This window comes from Rutidosis leptorrhynchoides, chromosome 2 (assembly GCF_046630445.1).
Source record: "Rutidosis leptorrhynchoides isolate AG116_Rl617_1_P2 chromosome 2, CSIRO_AGI_Rlap_v1, whole genome shotgun sequence".
Lineage (NCBI taxonomy): Eukaryota > Viridiplantae > Streptophyta > Magnoliopsida > Asterales > Asteraceae > Rutidosis > Rutidosis leptorrhynchoides.
The window spans coordinates 624,884,789-624,909,863 of record NC_092334.1 but is presented as its reverse complement, the minus strand read 5'-3'; the positions used below and the strand labels follow the sequence as shown (position 1 = coordinate 624,909,863).

Here is a 25,075-nt window from a genome sequence, read left to right as displayed (position 1 = left end):
CGGTACGGTTTTCAGTACCAGTACCGGTTCGGTTTCGGTTTTTCGGTCCATTTGCTCATGCCTAAGTTCAAATGCTAACGCAGTTTCTTTCTCCACTCCCAACAACCAAGTTTTCCCAAACACTGATGGACTTCTGTTAAACAGTATTAATGGTATAGTCATTAACAACAACCTCCCGTTCTTAACCGATTTCACCGGTAACAACTCCCAAAACAACCCGAATTCCAACACCGTCGTCCATATCACCGGTAACAACAACAACGTTGTCAACGAGCCGTTCGTTTCAGCTGGTCAACTTCCAGTTGGCATAACCCTCGAACAACTAATGTTCGAGTGAATCGCCGTTAAATAAATGAACTAACCAAAGGACACGAGCTTGGTACCGGTGTGCTTGGCCGTGGACAAGGGTTTCAAGCATATTGATGTGATTGGTGGAACTGGGAAATATGATGAAGCTAAAGGTTATGCGACGATTGAGAGTCTGCCTCAAGTGAAGGATCATACTACTGATGGCGTTCAAACTGATGTTCATGTCAATATTTACCTCACAACACCAAAGGCTACGAGCGCATTTTCATTTGTGCTTTGTGATTATAACTTTGTGTTTATAGTGCTTTTCTTCTTCATATATTGTATCTTGAACTGATCTGTAATTGAAATGTGTTACCTGTGTCTTTCTGAATTTTACCAAATGATTTTTTAAACATCATCACTATGTACACACAAACCACTTATTACACAAAACTATATCAAAAATTAAACTTGACCTTTATTCACACTCAAATCTGTAAAAGAATGAAAATATTTGATGCTGCTGCTATATACCCATATTGTATACAAAAACCACTTGATACACAAAACTCTATCAAAGATCAAACTTGACCTTGTTCACACTCAAATCTATAGTCTATAAGAGAAATGCTATATACCCATATTGTATACACAAACCAATCTCTATAATCGCATGATTCACATCATATATACTCTATACCGAGCTTCACCAACAGCTCCTCAAGATGGTGGGTCTCTGATCGTTACCTGTTTTTACAACAGTAATCCCTACTTTTTATATGTGTTTCGGTTAAAAGAATGTAGAATCCTCTGTAATAATATCTTCAAACAACAACCAACTCCATTAAAAGCTCATTGAACAAAAACGATTCAATCTGTTCAGCAATGAAATCCACTTCATCAGAGAACTCGAGCCACGGTTCTTTACTGAAAACCTTCATGGATAAGTCCGCATTCGCATCTTTTTCCTGACTAACTAGCATATTCCACAATTCTTCCGCAATTATATCCCTAAACAAAGTAGTCATTTTTCTCCTCAAAGGCTTTGACCGAACGGTCTCAGTCAACCCAAAGTTTATACGGTCAAACAAGAGCCGCCTATCAGATTTATTCCATGATTCTTGCTTGTTGTATAACTTTTCTAACGTTTCAAACATCGAAGAATCTAACATGTGTTCACAGGGATGCCGTTTTTCAAAACTTAACTCCATTTCTTCACCATCAAATCCCAATTTATTGAGAAAGTTTAGTAAATACGAAAATTGTTGGGTGTCTTCTGACCCATAACATCTTAAACGTTCAAAGTGTTCATGAAGAGAAAGAGAACTTTCGGTAGAGTCTCCTTCACCCAATGTGACTACATTAGCGTTAGAATGATTTCCTTCCGATGCTGATTTAAGAATTTGAAGTTTTATCGATAGACCTACAGTATTTAGCAGTCTATAAACACACGCACAAACGACTATAAAGGAAAAAGATAAAAGTGGTGTTTTGACAAATTAAAGGTCAACTGGGTAAGCTAAAAGGGTCATGGGTCAAAATCAAATAGTTGAACATGTCAAATGGGTTAAAAGTCACCCATAATATATTTAACGTATGCAACCTCATAATTCTTTTAGTTCAAAGATAAGATTAACTGGAGTAATATTCTTTTTAAATAAAGGCGTTGATAAAGTATATAAAAATGGTTAAAACTCTGCAAGTGGGTCAAACCAACCCAACCCAACCCGCTCCAACCCATACTACAAATGACCAGTTATGACTTTTAGCCCACCCACCAGATCCTGAGGATCTCGCAACATCTAGAAAGATAACTCTTCTGAATAAACTAACCATGCAGATCAGTGCTAAGACCACCACCATATACAAAGCTTGATGAATTTTCGGGTTCCAGGACCGAATTTGGACTATGCAGATAAGCTTCACCTGTGTTTCTCGGAAGCTCATCATGAATATCTATTCGATTCATAGACATTAGTCCCGCTTCACATTGTGAATCCTGCAAAATACGCAACTACAAATGTCTCACTTCCCATTTCCCAATGAACCAAAACGTATGCTTAACTTCTTTATAGAACCAAAGATTGATACTGACTGATAAAAGATCTCTAAATTTTAATTGAATAACATGATAGAAATACAACAGAAGGATCAAGTATTACCTGCACAAATAAAGCATTTGAAGAACAAGAAAGCTCAACAACCTCAGAGTTTGCAGACACGTTCTTATTATATATTCCAGATCTCAATCTTGAATCACTATTCGACATTTTCTTGAACTTTATATTTGTACTAGAAGACAAATCTAACTGTTTTGATATCGGTAAATTGGAGACAGATTTATCTCTCCAACCTTCACTACTCCTGATACCAAATCGTGTTTCCATCTCCGCTCTTTGCTTTAACTCAAGATCCAACGCTGAAGGTGCTTCACCAAGATTACAAACACGTTTACTACTAGACCGAATATGTTTACAAAATTTAGTCCTTTTCGATCTTTCTAGAAGCTGCTTCTTAAATTCCCACCCGAAAATACTACTACCATCACGTAAAAATGACGGTATAGAACCATGTTCAACATCCCCAAAATTTCTTTCTTGAGTACCATTCGTTTGATAATCAACGGTAGTTGAATTCAAGCCCATTTCATCAAAACAATCATCACTTCTCAAAATTTTCTTAGTTTCCGGTATACTCTTTCGCCTAATTCTACTTGGTCTCGTCTCATTCGAACTTACAGAAACAAAATTCCGTATGTAGTTCTCAGAGAAGACTCTTTGTTGTCCATACACCTGATGTTGCTGACGTGGCACCACGTTAAAATCCATCAATCTTGCAATGACACTCTGATTGTTTCGTTCAATCTTCATCGTGCCTATTTAAAGAATTAATATATTCATTTTTCTGAATAATAATGTACTGATATGATTCAAATAACATGACATAATAAGTAGCAATTATGACGACTAACTTAACATTATAAATTTATAATTGAAAAGGAACACAAGCAGATAAGTAGAAAGTGAATAACATCATTTTCCTCATCATGATCATAAATTCATAATGATTAATTCGGATTAAAAAGCAATCAATTGAAACTAATTACATGTTCAACAAGAAACGAAAATAAATTTGAATTGATATAAAGAACGTACCTCAAATATATCCATCAGATGATTATTGTTATCAACGTCTTCAAAACACGGAATTAAGTCTTCGATTAATCAGAAGCTAGCTAGTACTGTATTGTTATTACCAGAATTGTTTGAATTGAATTGAGAATGAAGTTGAATTTAATGGTGGCTAAATGAAATTGAGACAGAATTTAGGGTTTATATGTATTTGAATTGAATGAATTACATCACTGTACGCGCCCACCAACGTGTGTATCTATAATCAGTGGTCAACGACGTTTACGTGATGTTGCCTAATTTATCTGCGCCGTAATTGTACACGTGAGTTGTAACATCTCAATTTCAAGTTTCGTGATGATAAAGTCTATCAATCGCAAATTAAGATACACTTTTTTAAATAAAATGTAATTAATATATACATTTTTTTTTTTATTATTACTGTATTATTTTCTAAAAAAAACAACTCACACACTCAATATAAGTTTATCCACGTATAAGTTCACAACGAGGCTTGAACCCCCAACCTCTAGTTGAAGTGTAGTGTTTACACAATCCGTTTATCAGTCGTTCATAGCTCTTTTTTTGAGAACTAGTTATTCGGAGACGAGTTTCACATGACTAATGATTTTTTCTAGATTCTTGACATAACTTTGCCCAAGGTTCCCCTCGCTTAAAGCGCATGAGAACTTGAGATAACTCTAATAACGTTTGAAACCGGGTAGGGCTTCGCCCTAACTCCAGGGCCTTCTCGTTCGCTTTGTGAGAATGCATTATATTAATTTTGTCTTATTTCATAAATTATTTTGTTTGAAATACGGTTATACAATATTTTAATTTGCACAAGTAATGATTTGATTTATTTTGTCTAATTTAGTGAGTAGTCAACTTTTAGATTTTAGTTAAGTTTGATTCCTACAAGTGTCCACCGGCCAAGAGCATAAAGTGAAGGTTTCATGGTTACGTCGTTGCGCAATTCTCAATTATTTTAACTTTGTTAGAAAAAGATACATATTCTTTAGGCAAGTGATCCATCACTTTAATTCCACTATCGAAATGAGAGGACCATAGATGCCACTCATCTTTCAATTTCTAGTGGGTAAAATTTGGTTCATTAAAGATTGAAATTCTCCTTCCGCCCATAACAATTGAAGTTTTCTTTTTAACCGAACATATTAATAAACTAACCCCTAGCAAAACCAATTACAATAGCTTAGAAAGTAATACGTTCCAACTTACATTTTGACAGCCTCTGTTACAAAATCAATTAAAAAAAATTATAAACTTAATAAAATAAAAGACATTTCTTCAACGGAACGAGTTCGAACATAGTGTTGTTACGAATCTACAAACGCATCCAAATGGAAGCCGCACAAATCACCAAGATCTTGTCTTTCTCCTCTTACGATCCACTCCAACCATCAACCCAAGAAATAAGCTATTGCCAAGAAAAAAAGAAAAGCATGAGACGGTCAAGACCAAGTTAAATTCGAACCTTCTTCAATAGATCGACATCAACCAAGCAGACTCTGTCTATAACAATTGAAGTTGACATGTAATTGGATTTGATTGATACTTTTAATGAGTAGTTTTGTGACGATCGCTCCAAATCCATATGGACGAACACGTCATTCATCGATTTCATTGCGAGGTATTTGACCTCTATATGATACGTTTTGTAAACATTGCATTCTTTTGAAAAGGCACACCATAAATGAATATTTAAATCAAAGGTTTTCGACATATGATAATTTCTACATATAGACAATCACCGTAAATAATAGTTTACAATAGTACTTTCGTTGACAATGCAGTCAAAATAAGATACATGGTGATGATTTGGTGAATGCAACGTTTTCTTGAAAAATATGCCATGTAAGACTCCATGCACATAGCTTGACTAACATATAAGCAAACAGCGAAAGACTTCTAGGAAACCTGAGAATAAACATGCTAACAAGTGTCAACACAAAGGTTGGTGAGTTCATAGTTTTAATGTTGCGCATAATCTGTATATAAAGGTGGATCACAAGATTTCAGTTGTTTCATCCAGAAACGTTTATCAAAATATTTTACGAAATTGAGCACCCTGGTAACTAAACTTAACGTATATATAATTTATACCATTTGTATAATCATCTTAATAATACACGCAAACCAACGTGTACGCTTCTCAAATAGCATACGTCCGTTAAAAGGCTAGCGCTCTAGCTCGGACGGGGATATCAAGCCCTATGGATCCATATACTACTACTCGCGCCCACCAGTTCTTATAACGGGCAGTTACTAGTTACCAAAGCTAAGGGATTTTCGGTTTAAACTCAGTGTAGAATTTAGTATGTACTTGTATCCATTGTGTTTAAAATAAAGTCCATGTATTCTCAGCCCAAAAATATATATTTCAAAAGAATTTAAAAAGGGAGCAAATGAAACTCACCTTAGCGGCACATAAAGTTGTTCACCGAAATGTGACCGAAACTCAGAATACCCAAATAACCGTAGATCTCAACCTAGAGAACATATGTTGGTCAATAAATGTTTAACAAGCTAGGTCTGGTCATAGTGTATCACAATTCTAATGCTCGAGACCGACTTGCAAAAGTTAACAAAAGTCATCTCAAAAGTCAACCTGACCCAATATGATCTTTAAATCTATACATGTTTATTAACATAGTATAAGTCTTGATAATTGAACGAATTTATAGTTTATCAAACTCAAAATATTATTTATATCAGGAGCTATATTATATTTGAATTATCATGACAATTGAAAATATTTTATTATTTCACATAGTTTTCCAATACTTGTAGAATCAGATTATAGTGTTTATAAAGCTTTAAAACATGATAAGACAGTCAACTTTGACAATTGTTCAACAAAACGAGATGTGTCTTATATAAGAATTCATTTACTCGACTAGTAGTATCCAAAAATCCAATTTATCAATCTCATAGACAAGTTGTTTAAATATTAATTTACAGTTTCAAACACAATTTCAATTAACGTTAAACATAATTCAGTTGACCATATCTTTTAATCCGTTCATCGAAATCACTCGATTTCTAAATGAAAAGTTATTAAATTTTCGCCAGCTTTCCAATAACATGCATATCATATACCTTATATCAGTAGTATATGTATTAAATTCGTGATTCATCATAAAACTATCTAACGACGAAATTTAGCGTACAAGCATTCATAAACATATATACTCGAGCACTAGACATGGATACACTATTAATATATAAAAGATAAAATATGAATGCTCACGTATCAATATTGTGATTCAATATTGTAGGAAAGTACGTAGACGCAACGGAGATGATAAATACTAGGTTGACCTTTGACTCATGATCATAACCCTCAAGCAATACCCATAACCTCCATAGCTATAACCCATAATTTCCTTAGCTCTATCCCGCTCGAAAAGCTTGTTTTAAAAATAACTTGCTCATGACCTCGTCGTAGTATTTTATGTATAATAATACTAATAATAATACTCCTAATAATAATAATAATAATAATAATAATAATAATAATAATAATAATAATAATAATAATAATAATAATAATAATAATAATAATAATAATAATAATAATAATAATAATAATAATAATAATAATAATAATAATAATAATAATAATAATTATTATTATAATAATAATATAAATTTATATAAAGTGAGCATAGAGATGTGAGGATATGTGTGTGTGTGCGTCGGGCAAACTGGCCAATTTATAGAATGTTTCTGAATCCTGACTGCCATGCGATCGCATGGGTTTTATGCCTATTTCTCATGCGATCGCATGGCCTCAAAATCCAGCTCACAATTTTTTGTTGTTTTGTTTGTCGACATATATATATATATATATATATATATATATATATATATATATATATATATTAATTATATATTATATTATATTCACGTGCATAGTTGACTTTTAATTTTTGGTCCGATGACTCGTACGTTTACGCTCGACTAATGTCTCAGTTCCGGTTTCTCGAATGCATTTTCATATGCTTAGAAAACTTGTACTTTACGTTTCGTGATTCGTACCTTTTTCAAAATATAATCTTAAATTATCAATAAACTATATTACTCAAAGTATAACTTATACATTTTAGTAATTTGGTCATTTGCTTCTATAAATCAACTCCACATTGTTTATTAAAATATATTTAATAATATCGAAACGTTTTATATCTAATTCAATTCTATGCATTATCACATTGTAAAATATATATTTTCGTTTAGAAAAATATAAATTTGTATATAATATTTATTTATCAAATGGAACAATAAATGGGTGTTACTATTGTTTACAAAAATAATTTCGAACCTTAATATATATATATATATATATATATATATATATATATATATATATATATATATATATATATATATATATATATATATATATATATATAAATACTTTTTCTATACACGTTGCAAGTTATTTATATATCAAATACAGTCAAAAAGTGTAACAACCCGACTTCAAGTCACCAAAAACGTGTACCAAAAAAAAAAAAAAATCTGGTGCAGCACATCTGGACGGCGTCCAGCAATGAAGGGTGGGACGGCGTCCAGCAGATCTGGACGGCGTCCAATTGGCCTTCCAGCTGCTGTCCCCGGGTCCAACTTACACGAGCGAAAATCCCGCTTTCCGACACTTTTAAACGAAAATCTTTTCACAACATATCACAATATAATAAACTAAGAGGTTTTCATCATCAAAACAAGTTTTACATCACCGGGCCCACATCGGCCCGAATTACTCGTTTCGTTCAAAAATACAAGTTTTGACCATACTAGTTTAATTTCCAAACGACACTAGAGCATGGTGTTTGGGGTTAAACTACCCAAATCTTGGCCGAACTTCCAATAGCTACCTAAAAGCATCCCCTATCAAAATAAGCGGGAGAACACTAATCCAACAGAATACCTTTTCCTTTGTCCGCGCCAGAGCCTAAAAAGGTAAACAACGAGAGAGTAAGCTAAAGCTTAGTGAGTGCAATAATTATACATATACATATATAACCTACTTACATGCATCACTTACACAATACTGTCCACGAGCTAGCAATTCGACAATCATGCAAAACATTATGCATATACCGATAACCGAAATTCACAATGAGCTAGCAATACCAATAGCATATAGTTCATAATTAAAATATGCCGATACAAAATTTATACAACCATGGTTAACCAATCGAACAAGGGAACGGTACTTAAAAGACCGTCGGAGTTCATAACATCCATTAGTGTTACTTAAACACCGCGTAATCGCTAATCCCCCGGGTGATGTCTTGAACAACGCGACTCACTCACCCCCATGACAATGTGGCGTCTTGAACAACGCAACGAATCCACATGTCAATCAAAACAATGAGTGGTGCCTTGAACACCGCGGCATCCACTCCCATGACAATGTGGTGCCTTGAACACCGCGGCATCCACATGTCAATCAACCAATGAGTAGTGTCTTAAACACCGCGACAATACTACTCATTACTTAGAATGTGGTGTCTTGAACAACGCGACAATTCCACATCCATACAACACAAATAAATACATTATATACGGACACACATAATTATTCCACTCACCTTAAAGATTCGATGATGGTTTTATACTTCCGCAACCTTCAAAGCAAAGTACCTAATATAATAAATACTTCAATCAACACACAATCTTGTTGGACTAAATACCAACAATTCACTTATGTGCATTTAATGACTTAAATGCATTAAATGCCCCGTTTTACCAAAACCGCCCCTTAAGGGTCAAGACCATCATTAATCACTTAAAAGCTAGTGATTGAGGTCCAACAACACTAACTATTACACCATTAGGGTATTTCACACCCACATTTCCCAACTAAGTCAATCATTAGCCCTTTGACTAATTTAAAGTCAACATACCCATTTCGGGTCATCCACTAACCTAAATGACACCCACTAACATTAACTACAAGTGTGCTAGCGATTCACTAGGCCTTTAAGACCCATTTACATACTTTAACTTTTCAAAACTCTAGGTTAGTCATCTTTGAATCTTCATGACCCAAACTTACCCAAAAAACCCCCAAATCACAACAAATGGGTTTTAATGTTCATCACTAGCCCAAACCCTAACCCTTAAACAATTTAACTAAGGAAATCAAGTTTATGACTTACCACCACAATCAAAACGTAGCTAGTGAGGAGATGAACAACTTTAATGCTCGAGCTCTAACCCGAAACAAGCTTCTTCTTCCTTAGATGGAGCTTTCTCACTCTAAAACTTTCCTCTCACTCTCTCTAAACTTGAAGTGGAAGGATGAGGTGGTTGATAATGGAGTGAATGAGGCTCCACCAACTGATCTAAGGCCTTAAATTCGTTCCCCAAGTGAATTTACCAAAATACCCACTTAAAATATCTAAAAACAATGCAGCTGGCCTGCCAGCTAATCTGGACGGCGTCCAGATTTTTGGACGGCGTCCAGCCCTTCACAATGGGACGGCGTCCCACCAATTTGAACGGCGTCCAAAGCACCTGGGAAAACAGGATCTTACAAAAAGGAAAGATTTCTTAAATCAAGGTGGACCTCTCAACAAAGACTTATCACAATACTTACGGAATCTATAATTGTTGAAATATCTGCTAATCCAATCGTTGGTATTATTTTCTAATTCCGTAGATGAATATATTAAGCATATATTGAGACAAATACGTTTAATCTAAAATATTATACATTTAATACTTTGTTAACGTTTTCAAGTTATAATATATATATATATATATATATATATATATATATATATATATATATATATATATATATATATTCATATCCATTTATATATTCGTTCGTGAATCGTCGAGCATAGTCAAAAGGGTAATTGAATGTATGAACATAGTTCCAAAATTTTCGAGACTCAACATTACAAACTTTGATTATCGTGTCAGAATCATATAAAGATTAAGTTTAAATTTGGTCGAAAATTTTGGGGTTGTCACAGTACGTACCCGTTAAAGAAATTTCGTCCCGAAATTTGATTGGGATGGTCATGGCTGACAGTAAGTATGTTTTCATGACGCATACAAGCTGAAAATTAGAGTTTTATCATCATCGAGTAATATAGACAAACAATTTGATTTTGTGAAGAGTACGAGTGAAGCTATCACAAAAGAGTGAAATGAATAAATGTAGATTCGTCATATCTTTTGACGTAGATAGGATTGATTTCTGGATTTCAAGGAATTTAGAGAAAATTTTCGTAATAAGATTTGATTCTTCGATAATTAAGGAAATTAGGATCTTCTTTGGTTAAATGCGATAACCTGTTTTGATTGCTCTGTCGGATATGTCACTATAAATCCATTCTCTTCGTTTTCTTATTTCCACAACTCACACCCTCTATTCTTTCTCCTTTAATTCATACTTTGAATCATTCGTCAATATACTACATCCAGTTCTGATCCTTGATATATTACTAACTTTCATATCTGTCATTCTTCTCTTTCATCTACCACCGGAGAATTTTATTTATTTTTATTATTACCTTGGGGTTATAGTAATTTTAATTCTCCCGTGTCTTTACGTGGCAATACGTATTGATATGCACGGTTTGTAATTTATGTGTTGTTGTCGAGCTTTATACTTTCTTTTATATCCAAGAGTTCCATATTTTTGTCTCCTCATCCCGACTTCAAGTCAAGCGAATAATGGTCCAGAATTCATAGGTATGGATTTTGAAATGAACATAGCTAATGTTCTTAAGAAGGAAATTGTAATGGCATGATTTTGATTTGTCAAATTACCAGAATATCCGGAAAAGAACGAATCATCAAGAAAATATTTTCTTGATATTCTTAGAGGGTAAATAGAATACCAGAGTCGTATAACATGGCACATGATGACGGTATGGTCTGTGAATCGTCATGTCCCATTTAGAAACTCAGCACGACTTACTGTAATATAATCACGTTGATCAAGTGTCATTATATTATACTAACTCATGCTTCAATTCCCAACACTACTTCAAAAACATTCATATTTTAAACTTGAAGGTTTCAGAATTTAGAAACTAAAATAGTTTCTTTTATGATATAATACAGATGGTGCAAAGAGATAAATTATTTCAGATAAGAATAGTTATGGAAATATCTTCAGAAATATGGAGGATATTTATAATAAAAGATACGATGATATCTTAAAATTTCTAATATCAGAAGATGATGAAGAATATTGTCCGCAAGGGTTTAGAGTCAGGAGCAAGATATTCGTTAATGACTTTAGCAGATACTGAATCATTTGGATTCTTTGAAGGCAGGTTTAGTCTTTGTGATTTGTCCACAGCCTCCTTCATACTTTGCTCAAATTGTTTTCCAGTTCCAAACCTTCTCTTTTTCTGAGCTTTGCCAACACCCTATTCTTTATCATCAAACTTTTTACTGTTAAGGTCGTTTACAGTTTTTGCTGCTTCATCAGCATCTTTCGAAATTTCGAGAATTAGTTCGCAGTTTAGGGTGTTTTTCAGAAATTTCACATTCAAAGTACGTAAGTATAGGAGATAGATGTTATATGTACACATATAACTGTTGGAGTAGACATGCTGCGAGATTTCAAAATACTGATTGCTGATTCCCAGTAATTGGCAAGACAATTCTTGTTATAAGATGCAGATGAGTAAATGATGGGGTTTCGATAAATATAATGATTTTTCGGAAAGTCAAAGATCAGTGAAGTTGTTGGTAAGTTTATTTGTGGTGGAACATAAACGGTTCCCCGGTAACGATGGCGAAAGGGGCAACGTATATATCAAGGTTATAATAAGGCTGTTTCGACTGAAGAATCGAAGTTGACTTGCTGGAGCTGTGACAAAACTGACTACTTTGTAAAGGGATTGCAAAGTTATTTTAGCTAATAAATGCCAAAGGGTCTAACACGGATACTTGTTAAACTATGACTTTGGTTTCAAGAGTTTTTCAGGTACATAACTGTGGATAACATGTGGTTGGATCATCATCTCGATTGTTCATTATTTGAAGTGTCTTCAGGAATTTCGAAGGGTTTGAACACCGATCGTAATCGTTAATATACATATGATGTTCTAGCACAGTTTTGAAATCAAAATACAGCTTTGAAAGATGTAGAAATCTAAGAGTGATGATATCGGTTATATCTCGCCTTGGATTCTGATATGTTAAAATCAGAATATGTAATTGAATTTGAATGAGTATGGTTGTTTTGATTTCTATGAAAGAATATATCTCGTTGTGAAAGTAGTGAGTATAGTTGATGATTTGTTGAATCAGAATTGAAGAATGTAACATATTAATTGTGAATTTATATATATCTTTCGGGTATTACCTACCCGTTAAAATATTCTCCCATTAACAGTTTGCACAAAAGAATTTTTAATTACAATCTTTATGAAAATATACCTACATATATATTTTCTTTAGATGTAATCATGGATTTAATAATATTAATCTCATCTGGTTTTCGATTAGGACTAGAATATATAATCTTTAAAACTTTAGATATTACATAATCGCTGTAGAATATTTCTCCAATGAAGTTATGAATCAATACTTCATCGGTTATTGTTGTTGGTACTCCTTGGTATCTATGGTGCGTATGACGTTGATGCTCGTGGAACATCTTGTGATGTTGAATCATGGGATGTTGATGTTGTTGATGGTGGTAATGGTACTGTTGGTGTTAATGATGGTGGTACTGTTGATGCTGGTGATGCTGCTGGTGCTTGTAACCTTTGCACCATATTCTCCAAAGCCACTACTCGAGCGCGAAGCTCGTTGACTTCTTCTATTACACCGGGGTGATTGTCGGTTCGGACGAGCGGATGAATAAGATCTAGAATTTGAGATAGTATATAATCATGATGAGATACTCTGGAAATGAGAGAGAAAATGGTGTTTCGGATAGGTTCACCGGTAAGTGCTTCAGGTTCATCACCAAGAGGGCAATGTGGTGGATGGAAAAGATCACCTTCTTCCTGTCTCCAATGATTAAGTAGGCTACGAACTCATCCCCAATTCATCCAGAATAGGTGATGGCTGATTGGTTGATCCATTCCGGTTACACTGTCTTCGGAGTTCAGGTGAATATCCATATCGGAATAGCTGTCGGAGTTTAAGGAATTTGAACTAGATTCGGGATCCATCTTGTATAATCAGGGAATTGATTTTGATTTGAGATAGATTATAGGATTTAGTTTGGTATTATCCGATACATAATTTACATATGTATATATAATACCAAAATCCCATAAGTTACGGAGAAATTTTCGGAAAGTGTAAGACAGAGTTTACTGTAATAGATCTACTTAAGATACGAAATTTGTCCATTCACTATCTATGCAATAAATGCAGAAAAACGTGTCTAGATAAGCATGTAATTTCTGACAAGAAATGATAAGCAAAACTCGGTAAAAACAGATACGGTCATAGTCCAGACTCACTAATGCATCCTAACAATTACCAGTTAAACACACTATTACAAATTCTGGTTCCCTATGACCTCAAGCTCTGATACCAACTGTGACGATCGCTCCAAATCCATATGGACGAACACGTCATTCATCGATTTCATTGCGAGGTATTTGACCTCGATATGATACGTTTTGTAAACATTGCATTCTTTTGAAAAGGCACACCATAAATGAATATTTAAATCAAAGGTTTTCGACATCTGATGATTTCTACATATAGACAATCACCGTAAATAATAGTTTACAATAGTACTTCCGTTGACAATGCAGTCAAAATAAGATACATGGTGATGATTTGGTGAATGCAACGTTTCCTTGAAAAATATGCCATGTAAGACTCCATGCACATAGATTGTCTAACATATAAGCAAACAGTGGAAGACTTCTAGGGAACCTGAGAATAAACATGCTAACAAGTGTCAACACAAAGGTTGGTGAGTTCATAGTTTTAATGTTGCGCATAATCTGTATATAAAGGTGGATCACAAGATTTCAGTTGTTTCATCCAGAAACGTTTATCAAAATATTCTACGAAATTGAGCATCCTGGTAACTAAACTTAACGTATATATAATTTATACCATTTGTATAATCATCTTAATAATACACGCAAACCAACGTGTACGCTTCTCAAATAGCATACGTCCGTTAAAAGGCTAGCGATCTAGCTCGGACGGGGATATCAAGCCCTATGGATCCATATACTACTACTCGCGCCCACCAGTTCTTATAACGGGCAGTTACTAGTTACCAAAGCTAAGGGATTTTCGGTTCAAACTCAGTGTAGAATTTAGTATGTACTTGTATCCATTGTGTTTAAAATAAAGTCCATGTATTCTCAGCCCAAAAATATATATTGCAAAAGAATTTAAAAAGGGAGCAAATGAAACTCACCTTAGCGGCACATAAAGTTGTTCATCGAAATGTGACCGAAACTCGGAATACCCAAATAACCGTAGATCTCAACCTAGAGAACATATGTTGGTCAATAAATGTTTAACAAACTAGGTCTGGTCATAGTGTATCACAATCCTAATGCTCGAGACCGACTTGCAAAAGTTAACAAAAGTCATCTCAAAAGTCAGCCTGACCCAATATGATCTTTAAATCTATACATGTTTATTAACATAGTATAAGTCTTGATAATTGAATGAATTTATAGTTTATCAAACTCAAAATATTATTTATATCAGGAGCTATATTATATTTGAATTATCATGGCAATCGAAAATATTTTATTATTTCACATAGTTTTTTCAATACTTGTAGAATCAGATTATAGTGTTTATAAAGCTTTAAAACATGATAAGACAGTCAACTTTGACAATTGTTCAACAAAACGAGATGTGTCTTATATAAGAATTCATTTACTCGACTAGTAGTATCCAAAAATCCAATTTATCAATCTCATAGACAAGTTGTTTAAATATTAATTTACAGTTTCAAACACAATTTCAATTAACGTTAAACATAATTCAGTTGACCATATCTTTTAATCCGTTCATCGAAATCACTCGATTTCTAAATGAAAAGTTATTAAATTTTCGCCAGCTTTCCAATAACATGCATATCATATACCTTATATCAGTAGTATATGTATTAAATTCGTGATTAATCATAAAACTATCTAACGACGAAATTTAGCGTACAAGCATTCATAAACATATATACTCGAGCACTAGACATGGATACACTATTAATATATAAAAGATAAAATATGAATGCTCACGTATCAATATTGTGATTCAATATTGTAGGAAAGTACGTAGACGCAACGGAGATGATAAATACTAGGTTGACCTTTGACTCATGATCATAACCCCCAAGCAATACCCATAACCTCCATAGCTATAACCCATAATTTCCTTAGCTCTATCCCGCTCGAAAAGCTTGTTTTAAAAATAACTTGCTCATGACCTCGTCGTAGTATTTTATGTATAATAATACTAATAATAATACTCCTAATTATAAGATTAATAATAATATTAATATTAATCTTAATAATAATAATAATAATAATAATAATAATAATAATAATAATATAAATATATATAAAGTGAGCATAGAGATGTGAGGATATGTGTGTGTGTGTGCGTCGAGCAAACTGGCCAATTTATAGAATGTTTCTGAATCCTGACTGTCATGCGATCGCATGGTTTTATGCCTATTTCTCATGCGATCGCATGGCCCCAAAATTCAGCTCACAATTTTTTGTTGTTTTGTTTGTCGACATATTTTTATAATATATATATAATATATATAATTTATATTAATTAATTATATATTATATTATATTCACGTGCATAGTTGACTTTTAATTTTTGGTCCGATGACTCGTACGTTTACGCTCGACTAATGTCTCAGTTCCGGTTTCTCGAATGCATTTTCGTATGCTTAGAAAACTTGTACTTTACGTTTCGTGATTCGTACCTTTGTCAAAAGGGTAATTGAATGTATGAACATAGTTCCAAAATTTTCGAGACTCAACATTACAAATTTTGATTATCGTATCAGAATCATATAAAGATTAAGTTTAAATTTGGTCGAAAATTTCCGGATTGTCACAGGTTTCTACAAGTCTTAAATTTGATCGTATATAATTAGATATTAACTATTAATTTTGCTTTTGCTCTTATAATAATTATTGGATCAGATTCAATTTTTAACCAGAAAATTTATAAAAAAATAAAACCAAATAAATAAATATTAATAAATTATCATATAATTTTTTATAGTTTTGTCAAATAGAAATACTTTCATTTCGAAAAATATGCTAGTCTTCCTAACAAAATAAGTTAATTGACATATAGTAAGAAAGTAAGAATTCAATGTTTAATATCAATGTTTATAACAAATCAAGTTTGGTGAAATTAAGAACAAACAAACAAAGATGTATCAATGTATTTGTATTAGTTATTGAATACACAATTACAAGTATGGTAACAATAATTTTAGTTTATGATGAATACACAAACTACACATACTACACTTTTTTTTAAAAGCAGTACGGGATCACCCATGGAAGACTTAACCACCAACGCATTCATCTCCCGCAGTTGCATAACCCGCCCCCAACTGCCGCACAGGAGGAAACCCGACTCAATCCGAAGGCATAGGCGGTAAAACCCCCTCCCCCAATGCCCTCGCAACGCGATGTGCAGAAGGCACCCTTGGGTGGAATTCAAGGCTAAAGAGGCAACATTGTGTGCAATACTGCACCCCACGGGAGTCGAACTCCTGACCTCTTGCTAAGAGAGACATGCCACTACCATTGAGCTACAACACAAGGTTACTACGTATACTATACTTGATAAGGTAATCGGTAACATGCAAGTAAATAATAACTATATTCACGTCATCTTTAAAAGAAAAAGAAAAAATTTCACATAATCATTTTAACTGGTCCAGTCGGTAATCGATAACATTTTGTTCGCAATGATACACAATTTAAAAGTTTGTGACCTACAATAATATATAAGGTTTGGCAGTGTTGCAAATCTCCTCATTTCTCCCCGAGATCTTATTTTTTAAAGGCAGCCGAGAAGAGATGTCAATCTCGCGAGATTTCTCGTCAACGGGGTCAAACTTGATCTCACGAGATTTCTCGTCAACCGTAAAATCTAGCAATTTCTCGATTTTTTTCACTCATTTCTCGGATTTTCTTGTAAAATCTCGTAAAAATGTATATATATATATATATATATATATATATATATATATATATATATATATATATATATGTATATATATATGTATGTATATATATATGTATATATAATTAAAAAACTAAAAAATCAAAGTAAGTCAACATCTAAAATTTCCCCGAAATCTCCATGAAATGTCGAGATCTTTAAAAAAAAGAGTAAATTACACCGTTCGTCCCTGTGGTTTAACGCGGTCGTCCTTTTAAAAACCACCGTGACTAATGATGTAATTTATGAGAAATAAGGACGACCGCCGTAATTTACATTAAACCACAGGGACGAACGGTGTAATTTACTCTTAAAAAAATATCCAAACGAGATCTCTCCAAGATCTGAGTTTTTCAACCCTGAAGTTTGGCTAACTTATGCCTAAGAGAATAAAATAACGCTTAGTTAATGCACTAGATTTTCCAAATTTAATATAAAAGTTAATTAATAAAAATTATCACTTATACATATTATATATTTATTAAAATTCATATTATTTATGGCAAATTTTGGTCTATAAATGTTTCTTAATTTATAATCTTAGGGCACAAGTGAGTTAATCTCTAAATTAAATAAATTTATTAAAAAGATATGTTAATTACTACTCTAAGAGCATATGTTTCAAAATAATAAATATTAGTTATAACTAGTTTACGAACCCTCGCTTCGCGCCGGGGGTTCGGTTTTCAATGTATTTTATTGCGTTTAGTTTGTAAAATTATTTCGTGGTTAACGATGATGTCGTTGAAGCGCAACTCGAGGCGAATTAAAAATATTTAGCTTTTTTTTTTAAAAAGCGTCCGTTTTGCGTATAATTAGTGACATTGTGTTCCTAAAATTATTTCGAGTTTAACGATGGTGTCGGAAAAATTTATAACATACATATGCATCAATCTCAAATAACAAAACAGTTTAGCAAGTGTAGCAAGTTCTCAGTTCTGAATCAAAAGATTATACCCAGTAATATGCACCAATATAACTCATATAAACATTCAAATACATACATAACAAATCCATTATTATTATATAAGCCAATTTATCCTAATATATATGTTCAAATATCAGCTACTAATAACAACTCTACACTGAGCTTTAGCATCCAAGTTTGCTGATGTTTAAGCTATGCTTTTCAATCAAATTCAAAAGTCAGCTACTAATTTCTCTTTTCTACGTTCATCTCTTTCTTAAAGGCCTTAAATTTTCAGTCTTTTTTTATCGCTACTACGTTTTCTGTGAATGTGAAACATACGATAATATCATACAATAACAATTAACAGTGGAAAATAGTATTGAAAACGTTAAATAATTTAACACCAACAAATTTTAACAATAATTTTCTGTCTTCCTTAAAGGCTCCTGAACTTTCACATAAAATTTTAACAAACCTACTCATATATAAGATGCGTATATACAAAATTACTAACATGTGTACATTCAAACCCTAAATAATTTAAATCACATGGAAAAAGCCCCAATTAATTAACAAAGTGAGTGATCAAATTTTACCTGAGCAGCTTTATAAAAAAATCGTTAAGTTGACCGTTTCCGTTAATTTCCGACGATGAATCCATAGGGTTTCAAAATCTGGAATTCGAACCTTACGACCGCCGATACAATCACAACCATTACGGTTTCAATCGATGTCAGCCGAGTATGATTTCCCCGGCAAATAAACGAAATCGCCAACCCACTTTCACCGGCAAAGGAGCAAAACCGGCGGAGAAACCAAAGAGTGGAGAAACCGAAGGGTGGAGAAACCCAACGTACCAGAGAGACCAAAAGGGATGGGCGGAGAAACCTGAGGGTGGAGATGAACCCAACTATTGAACATGTCTGAGTCATGTAGGTAGGTAAAAAAATATATAAGGGTGATACCAAATAACAGATACCCTCAAAAGCAAGTGTAAGATGCCTTAAAAAAAAAAAAAAAAAAAAGTGAAATGACGAAAATACCTTTTGTTATTATTGTTGAATAATGAAAGTGTTTTGTCTATTACTATTTACTATATATAAAGAAATTATAAATGAAATAGTAATGAAAAATTAACAACAAAAAAAAAACTCAATTCTACATAGTGGAGTATTGGAGAGTAATGAGAAATTAATGTTCATCACTATTAATTTGTAACTCATGGCACTAGTTACTAGTGAGTATTTCTCGTATAAAATTGAGAAATTATAAAAATTAAAAGCAAATATTATATTCTTTTTAATTCAATTCAATTATCTCTACACAAAAAACATATTGTTTCAAAATATCATTATTTTACTATCAAAACTTTTTTTTTGTTTACATCATAGGTTTAACCAATGTTGCAAAACACCCTGTCTCGAGCCGTTGCAACGCCCGTTGCGACGGTTTGGTGACTAGTCCGTCCCGTCTCAAAGAAAACCGTCTAATATGACAGTCAACGGTCAAAATTCCGGGTCAAAGATGAAAAAAATCAAGTCAAAGTCTCTTAAAATTCAGAAAAGCCAGAAAATCGGTAAAATCGATCAAATTTGTCTTATTTTAGTTTGAATTTTCTGTATTATATTAACGGTGATAACGGTTATGGGTACAAATTAGTCAATTAGGTTTTTGGCTTTAAAATATGTACACAAATATACATTTATATACTTATATGTTTAAAAGTCAACTTTGATCAACGTCTGTCTCGATCCCGTCACTCGACCGTCTCGACTCCGTCTCACGTCTTTTGCAATCTTGAGTTTAACTCTAATACAGTAATAAAATTAACTGAGGGGAAGTATACTCTACTCAAGAGACACTCTCACTCCTATCTTTCTCAGAACTGCCACGGGAGTGTCATGTTAGGCATTTCTTTCAAGTCTTACTTGTTTAGGTGTGTAAGACCTGGTCATTCTCTAAACCGTAGGTATCTTAATGTGTGCAATGTTGTTGTAGTATTTTTGTCTTGGCTCTTTCCGGATTCTATCTGCTAGGTGATTTCCTGTGATCCGTTCAATGGCAAGCGAAGCGATCTTTCGTATAAGCACGAAGAAAGGGGTTAGCTAGGCCACCCGCCTGATCAGGGTTTCCACCCGAACTAGTAGAAGAAAGACAGGTAGTCAAGGAAGGCTGATTTTGAAGAGTTTGATGGCATAGATGAAGTGGCTCGAAGTCTGATAGGGAAAGTGATAGCAAAGGAAGAAGTCAATATACGCTGCCTGAGAAAGTCTATGGCCTGTGCTTGGGTTTGTAGGTCCCTTACAGTTATCCGTTTAGGGGCAAATCCTTCCAGTTTTTCTTAAGCAGTGAAGATGAGGCGAGTGTTAACTATATAACAAAAGAGGACGCTTCTCCAGGGTGAGTAAGACTTGCTTCAAATAAAGGAGGTAGCAAACCTTCGGGATTGATGAGGAAGTTTTCATTATACACCCCTCTTCTCATTATAATCCCTGACATGAAGTATCCACACATGACACTTTTCACATATCGTTTGGGGGGTAAAGGGGAGGGGAGTTTTACTTGGCCGTGCCCTTGAATCGGTTTTAAGGTTTCCTCCCGGGAAGCGATGGGGGCGGGGTTATTGTCGCTGCATCGGCATAGTCGAAACAGGAGATGATCGCAAAGGGTAGTTTAGTCCCCTCGGTTGATTCAATCGGTGTTAAAAAAATAAAAAATAAAATTAAGACGGGAGTATTCCTTATGACTCCATATTATATCAAGTCACACTCACGGGGCATGTGAATATAAATATCGAAACGTATACGTCCCAGATTTCAGTCTATATACAAACACCATCTCCTAACCAAAATCAACACTTGATATATCTCTAAATGGAGATTGAGATCTGTGTGAAAGCTGCTGCTGGTGCACCTGATGTTCTTGGAGACTGTAATTATTTTCTATCTTTCTTTCTTTTTCACCATTTATTTTGTATACACAACAATTTTTAGTGACCTTTTTTTATGATGAAATTTAGGTCCATTTTGCCAGAGGGTTCTTTTGACTCTTGAAGAGAAGAAAGTGCCTTACAATACTCATCTTATTGATTTTAGCAACAAACCTGAATGGTGATTAACTGATTATGATGCCTTTTTTTTTTTTTTTTTTTTTTCCTGAGAATCTTGAACATTTTGAAAAAATAATGTTTTTGTAGGTTTCTTGAAGTGAACCCAGAAGGGAAAGTTCCTCTGATTAAGTTTGATGAGAAATGGATATCTGATTCTGATGCAATTGTTGGTCTTATTGAAGAGAAGTTTCCTGAACCTTCTCTTTTAACTCCCCCTGAGCTTACTTCTGTGTATGTTGTTTCTTAATTTCAATATTATTATTTTATTTATTTAATTATTTTTGACTTATTTGGTCAAAGGATGTTGGCTAAAAGTCAATTACTACTTGTTTTATTTTATGACTTGAGTTAGTATACATATTTACATATTTATGCCAGTTAGTCATGTTGTTGAATGTAGAGTGCCCTTACATTTAGATTATGAGCAATTTGGTCATTTATTTATATCTTGACTGTGGTTTTTGTTTTTCAAATGGATTCTGAATTTCTGTAGTCAAATTGACCATAAATGAGACTTTGTTGATCAATTTGGAATCATAACTATCTTAAACAATTACAAGGGTGCAAATTTAGTTGAAGAAGCTGACATTTCATTTCACTTTAGCTCATGGTTGCAAAAGTCGGATGACTGGGCGGCTTTTTGAAGTAGTTCAAAGCCAACTCCAGTCAACGTCAGTCAACAACGGGTCAAAATCGGTCAAGAGTCGGATTTATGTGGTCAAAATCGGTCAAAACAGTCAAAGTTGGTCAATGTGTGACTAGTTCCAACTTGACCGACTAGTCCCCTACAAGGCCCCGACCATGTAGTCTCGGTTAGCTACTTTTATGACCTTGCTTAGCTACCACTGTAGAAGATCAATATAGTTTTTTTTAACATATCAAATTCACAATTGTTCCAAAAAGACTTGTGTTGACGTAAGACAGATATTGTGTTATATGTTCACACCTAGTACTCAACATGAGCTAATATAACCATAAACTTTTCAATTCATTGTATTGTTTCATCCATTTTTGGCGTGACATGAAATCGTAGGGGGTCAAAGATTTTCCCGAAGTTTATAGCTTTTTTAAAGAGCAAGGACGAGAATGATGGAACAGAGCAAGCTTTAGTTGATGAGTTAAAGGCATTGGATGAACACCTCAAGAATAATGTATGCCACATGAAATATGAAATACCCTTGTTATTATAGACCATAAGTAATGAATATTGTTATTTTTTGTTATATTTAGTCTGCACAGATCTTGATGTTCTGTTTGAGTGATAATTGATTTGTGTAATGATATATTAGGGACCTTATATTAATGGGGATAAGATCACAGCCGTTGATTTGGGTTTGGCACCAAAGCTCTATCATCTTGAGGTGGCTCTTGGTCATTTTAAGAAATGGACTGTTCCTGAAAGTCTGAATCATGTGCATAACTACATAAAGGTATGAAATATGCCTTTTAAAGTCATTTTTTAGTAGTTTTACATGACTTGAATTTACATATGTGTTTTGAGTAGAACGTGTTTGATGATTTTCTCGCTTACCTACCAATCTACTTGTTTTTTGTCGCTATCTCTTCAAATTGAATTAAAAAAATACATTTTGGGTCCTATCAGCATTCCATTAGTGTCTGAAAATAGTTGCATGGAAGACATAAATTGTATAAAACAGTATAATGATAATGATGTGGGTCATTTTGAAGTGGTTAAGTGCCTAACAGTTGGATCACATTTTAGAGTTAAAAGTTGTTAATGCACTAGTTATTTTAGTCTTTTTAGTTAGTATGTCTTTGTCAAACTCTGTTGTGGAAAAACCCAGGGAGTACTCGGTCAAACTTGGTCAAACTTGGTCAAACTCGGTCAAACTCGGCCAAAACTCGGCCAAAACTCGGAATTAATCCCTATCTTATACTAACATCATTATTATTATACTTATGTTCACATATTTTAAATTATGGTTTAACATATCAAATATAGATAGTCTTATTCAGTCACACCTTTAGTCCTGCTTAACAGTCAAACATTAGAATGTCACCCTATTGTTTAGCTTTGCTTAACCCCTTTATGGAACATGGGTTAGACTTTTTTTTAATTAATGTTCTTAAATGAAAACTTGTGTTCGCAGCTGTGAATTTATGTGCTTATCGTCTTTTTCTATGTATTTTAATGGCAAAACATAATTGCTGTGTTTTTGGTGCAGTTACTCTTTTCTCTACCGTCGTTTGAGAAAACCAAACCTCCTAAAGAAGAATATGTTATTGCTGGTTGGGCTCCAAAGGTTAATGCATGAACCTGCCCTAAACTATGATTCTAGTAACTCATTTTCTAAACTTATCATTATAAATATATTATTGAATGTATGTTATGACATGGCCCAAATGTTTTAACCATATTTAACAGACTTGTGGTTGATGTCTGCTATATATATGAAAGGATTGGAGTTTTATTATAAGTTTTTGTGTGATTTAATCTGTGGCTTGATTTACCAACAAAAAGAGTAGGGTGTTAGTGTGTTACTATTAGAAGTGTATATGGTGGGGATTGAATTTCTTAGTTTATTTGCTTAATGTTACGAAAGAAGCTCACGTTCAGTGTTTGGATGAGCTTATTTGCGCGACCTTAGTACTTCGATTGCAAAACGGTGAAAGGGAACGAAAAAAAGTTGAGATTGTACAACTTATTTTCATGGGATGTAGTTCAATCGGTGAGAGCACGGTCCTACTATTATAAAAGTTGCGAGTTCGAACCTTGTTAGTTGCGATTGCGACACAAATAAATAAAACATATAAAATACGAGAAAAGAGTATTAAGATTGCTATTATATTTTCAATGATACATGCACTGATGCACATACTCTACTATTATTTTTTCAATGATACATTCACATACTCTACTATAATTTTTTCAATGATGCATTCACATACTCTACTATAATTTTTTCAATGATACATTAAATTACTCTACATTTTTGCATGAATATATACAAATGTCAATCCATGAACTATCTACAATCTCTTGGTTGGAAAGGTTAGCTTGATAGTGCTATGCTAATGGTCGCTTGGTGATTCCTCTCCATTCAAGTTAATATTGTGTCGTTTTAGCAATTGATTAAATGATGATATGTACACAGTACACTTAATGATGTATCTATATTTATTTAATCTTTAGATATTTATACTTTATATTTTATATATACGTAAAAGTAAATGAACACAATAAAACATATTATATATGGTCATTTTTATTGAAATAATTGATGATCATTAGTCTAAACGAGGGGGAAAACATGCGCTTAGTTGAAAAAAAGACGAATTACCATTTTATCCCTGAAGTTGGGGTTAATTACGGTGAACTGTTGTGAACACTTGCAGCTCAGCATGATTAGTATATGCTAGGGATGTGGTTACCGATAATAAGGTCAATTTATCATTCCTTTAAAAAAA

At 33.5% G+C, this 25,075-nt stretch overlaps 2 protein-coding genes and 1 pseudogene across 2 annotated transcripts; 2 read left to right on the top strand and 1 right to left on the bottom strand.

Moving 5' to 3' along the window:
- The window catches only part of LOC139890070 (dirigent protein 9-like), a 109,259-nt pseudogene extending 108,613 nt beyond the window's left edge, over positions 1 to 646 (top strand).
- Positions 647 to 798: 152 nt separating this feature from the next.
- On the bottom strand, positions 799 to 3,570 carry LOC139893593 (uncharacterized). Its single transcript, XM_071876757.1, has 4 exons — positions 3,447 to 3,570; positions 2,454 to 3,166; positions 2,125 to 2,290; positions 799 to 1,714 (listed from the first exon to the last, which is right to left on the bottom strand). The coding sequence occupies exons 2-4, from the start codon at positions 3,159 to 3,161 to the stop codon at positions 1,116 to 1,118; spliced, it is 1,473 nt and encodes a 490-aa protein (XP_071732858.1). The 5' UTR covers positions 3,162 to 3,166; positions 3,447 to 3,570; the 3' UTR covers positions 799 to 1,115.
- Positions 3,571 to 21,335: 17,765 nt separating this feature from the next.
- Positions 21,336 to 24,067, top strand: LOC139893592 (glutathione S-transferase DHAR2-like). The gene is made up of 6 exons (XM_071876756.1): positions 21,336 to 21,468; positions 21,557 to 21,647; positions 21,734 to 21,877; positions 22,680 to 22,797; positions 22,936 to 23,076; positions 23,833 to 24,067. The coding sequence occupies exons 1-6, from the start codon at positions 21,411 to 21,413 to the stop codon at positions 23,920 to 23,922; spliced, it is 642 nt and encodes a 213-aa protein (XP_071732857.1). The 5' UTR covers positions 21,336 to 21,410; the 3' UTR covers positions 23,923 to 24,067.
- The last annotated feature ends 1,008 nt before the right edge of the window (positions 24,068 to 25,075 follow it).

Bases quoted from the DNA above. Each gene is read 5' to 3' on its own strand.
- LOC139893592 (XM_071876756.1), top strand. From the start codon at position 21,411: ATGGAGATTGAGATCTGTGTGAAAGCTGCTGCTGGTGCACCTGATGTT. The intron at 21,469-21,556 runs GTAATTATTTTC...GATGAAATTTAG, and splicing joins ACCTGATGTTCTTGGAGACT to GTCCATTTTGCCAGAGGGTT. The intron at 23,077-23,832 runs GTATGAAATATG...TTTTTGGTGCAG, and splicing joins ATGTGCATAACTACATAAAG to TTACTCTTTTCTCTACCGTC.
- LOC139893593 (XM_071876757.1), bottom strand. From the start codon at position 3,161: ATGAAGATTGAACGAAACAATCAGAGTGTCATTGCAAGATTGATGGAT. The intron at 2,291-2,453 runs GTAATACTTGAT...CGTATTTTGCAG, and splicing joins CAAATGCTTTATTTGTGCAG to GATTCACAATGTGAAGCGGG. The intron at 1,715-2,124 runs GTTAGTTTATTC...TAAATACTGTAG, and splicing joins TCTTAGCACTGATCTGCATG to GTCTATCGATAAAACTTCAA.